Source organism: Marmota marmota, unplaced genomic scaffold, assembly GCF_001458135.2.
Source record: "Marmota marmota marmota unplaced genomic scaffold, marMar, whole genome shotgun sequence".
NCBI lineage: Eukaryota > Metazoa > Chordata > Mammalia > Rodentia > Sciuridae > Marmota > Marmota marmota.
In genome coordinates this window covers 10,745,845-10,755,248 of record NW_026000057.1, presented here as the reverse complement: position 1 = coordinate 10,755,248, position 9,404 = coordinate 10,745,845, and the positions used below count along the sequence as shown (strand labels likewise).

At 43.7% G+C, this 9,404-nt stretch overlaps 1 protein-coding gene across 9 annotated transcripts in view; it reads right to left on the bottom strand.

The window, feature by feature from the left end:
* Trim2 (tripartite motif containing 2) overlaps positions 1-9,404 on the bottom strand; it is a 189,328-nt gene that overhangs the window by 111,518 nt on the left and 68,406 nt on the right. For 2 of the 9 annotated variants that reach the window (XM_048813532.1, XM_048813533.1), the window contains exon 1: positions 2,120-2,533. The exons of 3 other annotated variants lie outside the window; for them this stretch is intronic. In XM_048813532.1, the coding sequence (XP_048669489.1) occupies positions 2,120-2,239 (120 nt within the window). In that variant the 5' untranslated portion in view covers positions 2,240-2,533. Of the gene's footprint in view, positions 1-1,848; positions 2,582-9,404 lie in introns of those variants that run through there. 4 more of the 9 variants (XM_048813537.1, XM_048813538.1, XM_048813543.1 and 1 more) reach the window with 3 other exon arrangements.

Here is a 9,404-nt window from a genome sequence, read left to right as displayed (position 1 = left end):
CTTTTTTTTTTTTTTTTTGATCCCTAGTTATTTGAATCCCAGGATGTGGAAGCTGCAGAATTAGGGCACCAACTATAATATTGATGACAGAGTTAGATAGGACCTCAGCCTTTGCCTCAAGGCTTTTCAAACAACATTCTCAGTGGGGCATCCCCAGCAGACATCCTGAAACGATTTTCCCCAGAAAAATCAAAAGGAAAAAATGTTCCTATCTTCATCATTAGCAATAGCATTCAAAGCATTTCACCAGCCCTTGCCAGTATAATACACTTTTAGTGCCCGAATATATTCAAGCTAACATTGTCTTTTGGATATTTATACCCCAAGATAGGATTTGGTGTAAACGAAGCAGTACCATTTTTTGTGGGGTGATGAGAAAAGAGAACACTATGTAATATTATCTTCCCAGGATTTGGGGATTCCAGGATATCATTTTCAAAGCTTCTTTGGGTCCTGCTATATTATCCAACTCAGTTATCTCCATTGAATGGGGTCACGCAAAAGCTCAGGAAAGGACGCACAAATGGGTCACTCCTGATCCACAAGGTAACTATCCAGCTTCTTTCTAGGATAGTCAATGGACAGAAATGCAAAGGAAAGAATGCAACTCAAGAGCAGACCAAAGAAGAGAGCACGAGATGTTAATTCTTATGCAGACTCTAAGCCATTTATGTTTAGTATCTTATAAGAAGTTCCTTCTGCTTGTACTTCAGGTAAGAAGTAGAAATAACCAGCTGACCAGACAATCAAGAAGCCATGCAATGGAATTTCCAGGGGAATCTAATAAACATAGAATTTTCCATGAAAATAAAGGCAGGGATTGGAAAAATGTTCTCAGATAATTACTGATAAGGGATATTTTCATTTAAACAAACCATAATAATGAAAGGTGATGGTGTGCTACATTCCATGATCCCAAAATAGCATAGTAGGTACTTAAATGGGATCCTATAGTATAGGGTTGAAAGAAGTGGGAAGCTGTTGGGAAAAGAATGTGCTAATAGTGGTGCAGTGAGATCTGGTGTGACCCTCCGGTCCCCAGCCCAGAGCATGACCAGATTATCTCTCCTAGAAGACATTCCATTAGTATAGATGACCTTGCCCATCTCAACCAAACCCATGAATATCCTAAGGAAGAAGGGAGGTGCAGGTTTTAAAAAACTGATCCTTAATCACTATATGAAAGTAAATTTGAAGGAGAAGGAAATGTAACATGTGTCATGTTCCACCAAACACTTTATGTCTTTGGTGGCGGTTGTCAAAGCACTCCAGATCATTCCTGCTCTTTTTGTTTCCTGAGTTGAAGGGCAGGTACTAGTTCTGCCAAGGATGAAATCAAGTGGAAATCTGAGACTAGAGGTCAAATAGAACAGGGAGGAACTGACCCGACCGCAGTACTGCCTCCCACCCCTGGTAAAGGAATCTGGAAATACAAGTTGCCTTGCAACAAGTCCGTAACTATATTCTAAAATTACAGATGAAAAATTTAATCTCCATTTTTAGAAGAAAATAGGTTAAAATCTGTTTCATGAAAAAAGCATGGCTATGCAGACTGCCACATGAAACCACCTTTCATGCACACCCTGGGAGCTGACCTAATCTAATGTTGGACCTCCAAAACTCTAAAATTAAAATGTTTTTAAAAATTAACTATTAAAAATATTTCTTTTTAAATTAACTATTTAAAAAGTGTTTGGGAGTTGGAGGAGTAGTCTAGTGGTTCAGATCTTGCCCTAACATGGTAGGTCCTGTGTTCAATCCCCAGCACAAGAAAGAAAGAAAGAGAGAGAGAGAGAAANGCCCAGTGCTCCAGGTGGCCGCCGCGCTGCGGCCCGAGCTGCCACTTACTGCGAGACCCGGGCTGGCTCCGCGGAGGAAACGCGCCGGGAAGGGGACCCCGCCACTGCTCCGGCGCCGCTGCGCCCCCAGCCAGAGCCCTAGTCGGCTGGGTCACGACATCAGGCGGCGGGCGGGCGACCCAGGCGGCGGCGCCAGCTCCTCTCCGCCTCCTTCCCTCCCCCGCAGCCGCACTCCTGCAGCCCGATTTTTGTCTGAAGGTCAAACCGCTTTATCGCCTGACGCCTGCGGAGCGAGCGGCCCGAGTGGTAAAAGCACGCACGAGGGGGAAAGTCTGCCTCCCGGCTGGGCTCCGAAGGACCTGCGCTCGGTGTCCCCGGTTCCAGAGGGCTCCCGGGCTGGTCATTTCCATTCTGTGCTCAGTCCCAGGGCAGCGAGACATCGGCTTTCCATAAACCTCGAGGCGGAGGCAGATCCCGGATTATAGGTGGCCGGGATCGCACAGCTGATCCCGCACCCGGAGGCCGAGACAGACACGCAAGTGGGTGCCCAATTCCAGAAGGATTTCTCCGTCCGATGACTACAGGCTCCGCGGCCGGCCCCCGGGGTGCGCCAATCGCAGGCCAGGGGGGCTGGAAAACCGGGTTGGCTCGGTTTTCAGGTCTACTCCTCCTCGGTCCTGTAAACAAGAATGCAAACACTGTCCCTTCAGGGGAAGTGACTTCAGTTGGATGGGGCCGAGAGAGCTGAAAAGGGCCGGCCTCCTTTATGGGACAGCTCATTATTAAAAACAAACGTGACCAAATATAAAAGGAAAAAAAAATTCTGGTTTTTATTCCAACAAACAAGTCAGCTATGATGCAATCAGCACTGGAAATAGTGAGATATCACCGGCTCTCTGGGAGTTTATTTTTTACTCAGTGAATTAGTCCTTCCACACTGAGGAGTGCCTTAGGAGTGAAAGTTGGAAAAAGCACCAAGTCTCTACTCCCAAGCGCTTTACAGTCTAGTGGGGCGGGGGCGGGGTACATGGGGGATACCTAAAAGTACTGTGACAGAAATGCGAGACTAGTGGGTGAGAAAGAGATTTTAGATCACACGGAAAACCAAGAACGGCCTCCCAGAGCAGGCTGGCTTTGAGTTTTTGAAGACCGAACAGGTTTGTAGAACAAAGAGAGGCTGGAGAAAGGGCTGTGGGAGGCAGCAGGGGGTGAGAGATCCAGTTACTGAAGGTGACAAAGAGTGAGATCCCCGGGAGCTTGTTTGCTAAGCTATGCACTTTCTCTGGAAGTCAGGGGAACTCTCTGAGGGATTTCAGTGGGGCACGTAAGTGACTTGATTGGATGTGTTTGAGAAAGATTATTTCAGAAGGGATATCAAAGGAGGCCAACCTAAGAAGGGAGTGGGAGTGGAGCTCTGGTAGATGGAAAAGACTCCAAAAGAGAAAGAGAACTTTTTTTTTTTTTTAGGGTTTGATGCCTACAGGGAGGGGAGCAGAGTTGTAGGCTCTCACCCATAACAAAGTACCACAAACTCAGTAGGTTAAACAGAAACTTATTGCCTCACAGTTCTGGGTGCTGGAAGTTTGAGATTAAGGTCCTAGTTCAGCCATGACATTCACTCACCCTGAAAGCTCTAGGAAAGGATCTCTTCCAGGCCTCTCCCCTAGGTTCTTTTAGTTCCTTGGCTCATGGCAATGTGACTCCAATCTTCACATGGGGTTTTCCCTGCACCCTTGTATCCAAATTTCCCTTTTCTAAGAACACCAGTCACGTTGGATTAGGGACCCACCTGCTGCAGAATGGCTTCATTTGAACTAATTGCATCTTCCCTTCCAGTTACTATGACAAAATACTTGAAATAATCAGCTTATTAAAAGGAAAGTTTTATTTGGGCTCATGTTCTGGAGATTTCAGTACACGGTCACTTGGCCCTGTTTCCTTGGGCCTGTAGCAGCACACTACATCATGCATGGTGAAAGAGGCCTGGTCATTTCGTGGTGACCGAGAAGCAAAGAAACAATTCTACCCATAAGATTCACCCAGTGTGAACTGATTGACATGAGGATGCAGATGAGAAGAAATATCAGCTGTAAGTAAATAGGCAAAGAGAGTTGCTCTGAAAGGAAATAGAAAAAGAAAATTAGAAAGTACAAGAGGGGCTGGGTATAGTGGCTCACACACCTGTAATCCCAGAGGCTCAGGAGGCTGAGGCAGGAGGATCAAGAGTTCAAAGCCAGCCTCAGTAAAAGCAAGGCGCCAAGCAACTCAGTGAGACCCTGTCTTGATACAAAATAGGGATGGGGATGTGGCTCAGTAGTTGAGTGCCCATCAGTTCAATTCCCACTACCAAAAAAAGGAAGTACAAGAGGGGCTGGGTGTGGTGGTGCATGCTTGTAATCCAAGCTACTTGGGAGGTTGAGGCAGGAGGATCTCAAGTTCAAGGCCAGCCTGGGCAACTTAGTGAGACCCTATCTCGAAATAAGAAAGGAATGGGCTGCACGTCAGTGGTAGAGTGTCCCTAGGTTCAATCCCCAGTGAGGATGGGGGTAGGAAGAAAGGAAGGTGACCAACAATTAGGGAAGTAGAGTGAAATGTTTAAGAAAGGAGTGATTAATATTGTCCAGAGCTTAGAAGGTCAGACAAGATAATGTTTTTTCTAACATTCTGAGAAACTGCCAGACAGTTTTCCAAATCTGCACCATGTGGGAGTTACAGATTTTTTTTTTTTAATTGAACCCAGGGACACTTAATCACTGAGCCACATCCCCAGCTCTTTTTTCTATTTTATTTAGAGACAGTGTCTTGCTAAGTTGCTTAGGATCTTGCTAAATTGCTGAGGCTGGCTTTGAACTTGTGATCCTCCTGCCCAGATTCTTTTTTTAAAAAAATTAATTAATTTATTTATTTATTCTAATTTGTTATACATGACAGCAGAATGCATTTAATTCATAGTGCACAAATGAAGCACAATTGGGCATTTCATTGTGGTTTTGATTTCCATAATGATTAATAATGTTAAGTATCTTTCTCTTGCTTATTGACCATTTGTACACCTTTGTAGAAATGTCTATTGAAATCCTTTGCCCAATTTTCAAAATTTATTTTTAAAATTGTGGTTATATATCCCTACCATAAAATTTATCATTTTGAGTAGTTTTACGTGTCCAGTTCAATCCCATTGAGTAGATTCACATTGCTGAACAACCAACATTCTTTGCCCATTTTTACATTGTCTTTTCATATTTCTCTTTTGTGGTTTGAATTGTCCTATTCTAGGTTCAAGTCCCTAATCAGATATTTGATTTGCAAATATTTTCCCTCATTCTGTGGGGCGGCCTTTTACTTTCTTATTGGTGTCCTAATATTCTCTAATAAATTCCTTTAATTCTCATACCAACTAGAATAATTTCTATCATCAGTAGCTAAGAATGCTGGCAAATGCGCTGGGGTCTGTTAAATAACATCCTTTTATATTGTTTTCTATCACCTATCTCATATCATATCTTCTATCCAAACTTGCCACTGTACTTTTTTTTTTTTTTTAAGAGATTGAGACAGAGAGAACAAGAGATGGGGGCCCTGGCAGGAGAGAGTTTTTGTTTTTTTTTTTTAAGAGAGAGTGAGGGGGAGAGAGAGAGAGAATTTTTTAATATTTATTTTTCAGTTTTTCGGCGGACACAACATCTTTGTTTGTATGTGGTGCTGAGGATCGAACCCGGGCCGCACGCATGCCAGGCTAGCGGGATACCACTTGAGCCACATCCCCAGCCCCTTTTATTTTTTCTTTAAAGTTTTTTCCATACTATCCGAACTATCCCGAACTATTCCGAATCCCAGCCACATTGTGTATTTCCTGGGCACAGACGCACAACATCAATGGCTGCCATTAATACAGCTATAAGCATAACTTCCAGCAGCCTTCCCTTTATTTTTATTTTTATCACAGTCATGTGGGATCTTACAAGTGCAATCAACGCTCTAGTTAATCCTTTGGCTTTGCAAAAACTTGGAACACAAATATTGTATGTTTGATGGAATTAAATATTGTGCAATTTTCCTTTTTTTTTTTTTTTTGGTATTGGGGGTTGAACTTAGAGGCACTTGACCACTGAACCACATCCCCAGCCCTATTTTATATTTTATTTAGAGATGGGGTTTCACTGAATTGCTAAGTGCCTTACTTTTGCTGAGGCTGAACTCGTGATCCTCCTGCCTCAGCCTCCCCAGCCACTAGAATTATAGGCATGTGCCGCCTCACACTGCTCTTGTGCTATTTTTCTTTGCTTTATTTTCATCCTTCCTTCCTGTGCTGGGAATCGAACACACAGCCTCATACATACTAGGCAATAGCTCTACCACTGAGCTACACTCCAGGCCTCTCCCCCACTTCTTGAGATAGGGGTCTATGTTGCTCTGACTAGTTGAAAACTCCCGGGCTCAAGTGATTTTCCTGCCTCAGCTCTGTCTGGCTCCTTAATTTAATTTTTTATCCTAAAATAATATTTAAGAGAGTTCTTGATTCTCAACTTTTCTCTCAATGGTCTCATTTGAAGGAGTAGGACCTGACATTGGATTTTGGGACTAATCTCTAGTGTCCAACTTGTGACTGGAAGGATGGAGTTTCTTTGGGATCTAATTTTTAGGAGCTTCTGAAATGGTGAAGAGAGGGAGGATATCCCAGATAAAGACTTCAGGACCCAGGAAGGAGCTACATAGTATTATTTGAAATATCACAAGTGTAAAGTGAAATCCTTTCCTGGTAGGTTTTTCAGGTGGATTAGGCTTTGTGACCATCACTTTGTATCTTGGATCTACTCCTTCTTTGTAGTCTACTTTTTTGGGGTGGGGATGGGTACTGGGGATTGAATCCAGGGGCACTTAACCACTAAGCTGCATCTCTAGCCCTTTTTAAATTTTTTTAAAATTTAGAAATAGGATCTTACTGAGTTGCTTAGGTCCTTGCTAAATTGCTGAGGCTGGTTTTGAACTTGTGATCACCTGCCTCAGCCTCCTGAGCTGGGACTACATGCGTGCACCACTGAGCCTGGCTTGTGGGCTACTTTTAATCTCACTTCCTTGCTCCTATACCTACACAACAATCTGTAGTTTTATATTAGGGATTAACAGAAAGATGCCTTTATAAAATAGCTGGAAAAGAGCCTGTATTTGTACAGCCACAGATTCAGCCTGTGTTGACTGAGCACACAGGTTACGCACACCACCACCCTGGCACCAAGGGAACCGAGGTACCTTTCCTATAATAAGCAGTTGGATGACTAATGGGGGCGAGGGTCAACACAAACACAATTAACTCTAAGCCTCTCCATAAAAGAGGTACTAAAAACCATTTTGAGGATTCAAAGGAAGAAGAAATCACATTTTTAAAAAAATTATGTTTTTGAGGTGCGGGGATGGAGCCCCAGAGTCTCATTCATGCTAAAAATTGCTCTACCATTAAACCACATCCTAGCCCCAACCTTTTTTCTTTAGTAGTAGAAAAGGCTTCTTGGAGAAGGTAGGAAAGGAGAAGTTTGGTGCACAGTCAAAGGAACCATGACCTGTTGCCACACTGGAGAAAAAGCCTGGTGGTGTGAGACTTGTCGATCCCACACTTGCCCAACATACATAATTATCCAGATTGCCCAGGACTGTGAGTCACTAAAACGCTCCTTTTAGGTGCTGGTTTGAGAACCTAACTTCTTCTATGCGCTAAGATTAAACTCCATGGTATTCAGTGGCTCCCTCAAATCTACCTAAGCTGTGTTCCCTTGGTTTTGTGATCTCTGCCCCTTCTGAGCCTGGTGTGGCCTCTTCTTCATCGTCCCCAGTCCACATGCTGCCCATCTTTGATTTTGAAGCTCAGCTGGCCGCCCTTGACGCACTGTTTCACTGACAGCACTTCCAGCCCCTGGGTGCTCTGGCTTTTTGTGTATGCAACTCATCTCGTGACTTTGCCTACTCCTCGAGGAGCCTATGTCTTCTTAACATCTGGATTCCTGTCATGTAGTTAGTATCAATTCAAAATTGTTTTATAAATTGCTATGGTTAGGATAAATGTCCCCCAAAGGCTCGAGTGCTAAAAAGCTTGATCTCCAGATTTGCACTACCTGCAGGAGATGGAACCCTTAGGAGGCGGGGCCTATTGGGAGGTCCTTAGATCATAGGGGCCACACTATTGAAGGGGATGGTGGGACCCCACCCCTTCCTCTTCCTCTTTTCACTTCCCAGCCATGAGGTCAGCAGGTTTGCCCCGCTACACATTCCCACCATGATGCTCCATCTTCAGGCCCAAAGGGGCCAACCGACCATGGACTGAAACCTCCAAAACTGTGAGCTAAAATAAATTCCCTACCCTTGAGGATCTCACGGATTTGTTACAGTAATGGAAAACTGAAGGACCCATAAATTTATGAAATAATGTCATTTAACAAAACATTAGTTTTAAATAAAAAGAGCACTACTTTGAAAGAAAACAAAGCTTAATTTTAGTTGTATTGATTGTGGTCATAATGTTACATAGAAATGGAAGACAGTCGGTCTAAGCAAAGGAATATTAATAATTCAAATAAAGAACTCACAGATTCTCATTGCTATGGTCTGATCGTGTGTCCTCAAACTCATATTTGAAATCTTTTTTTTGCCGTACTGGGGATTGAACCCAGGGCCTCACGCATGCCACAAGTGCTATATGACAAAGCTACATCTTCAGCCCCATATATTGAAATTTAATTGCAAATGTGATTGTATTAAGAGATAGAAGCATTAAGAGTGTGTAGGTCATGAGGACTCCACCCTATGGATGGATTAATGCCCTAATACAAGGGCTCGGGGGAACCAGCTTTTGTCCCTCTGTTTCTTCTGCCACGGGAGGACACGGGGTTCAAGGCACCATCTTGGAAACAGAGAGCAGCCCTCACCAGGTACTGTCCCTCCCTGCACCTTGATCTCAGACTTCCTGCCCTTCACAACGGTGAGAAATGATTTTCTGTTACAGTCATACATTGCTTAGCGGCAAGAGCACATTCTGAGACCTGTGTTGTTGGATGATTTCATCATTGTCCAAACCTCGTTAGAGTCCACCCACACACGCGCAGATGACATAGCCTACTGCGACTACCGCATGGCCTCTGCTAGGCAGCATCAGCAGAGGATGTGGTACACTTAGGAACCAAGGTGAACCAAGATTAAATCAAGCACAGGAGAAAATGATGCCATCAAGACTCGATGAACCTGAGATGAATGAGGTTGCTGCCCGCATTCACAGCACACGGTCCTTCTTGAAACCTTTTTTATAAGTGGAAGGCAGATGCTCTCAAATAATGATACCAAGCCTGGTATAATAAATATATAAACCAGTCACATAGTAGTTTATTATCATGACCAAGTAGAATCTACTGTACATCGCTGTACTTTAATACAACTGGCAGCACAATACGTTTGTGGACACCAGCTATTATCACCACAAACACGTGAGTAAAGCACAGTGATATGATGTTACATCAGCTCTGATGTCAGTTGGCACTGAATGTCAGCTCCACTATAATCATTTTTTTTTTTTTTTTGGTGCCAGGGATTGAACCCAGGGGTGTTTAACCACTGAACCAC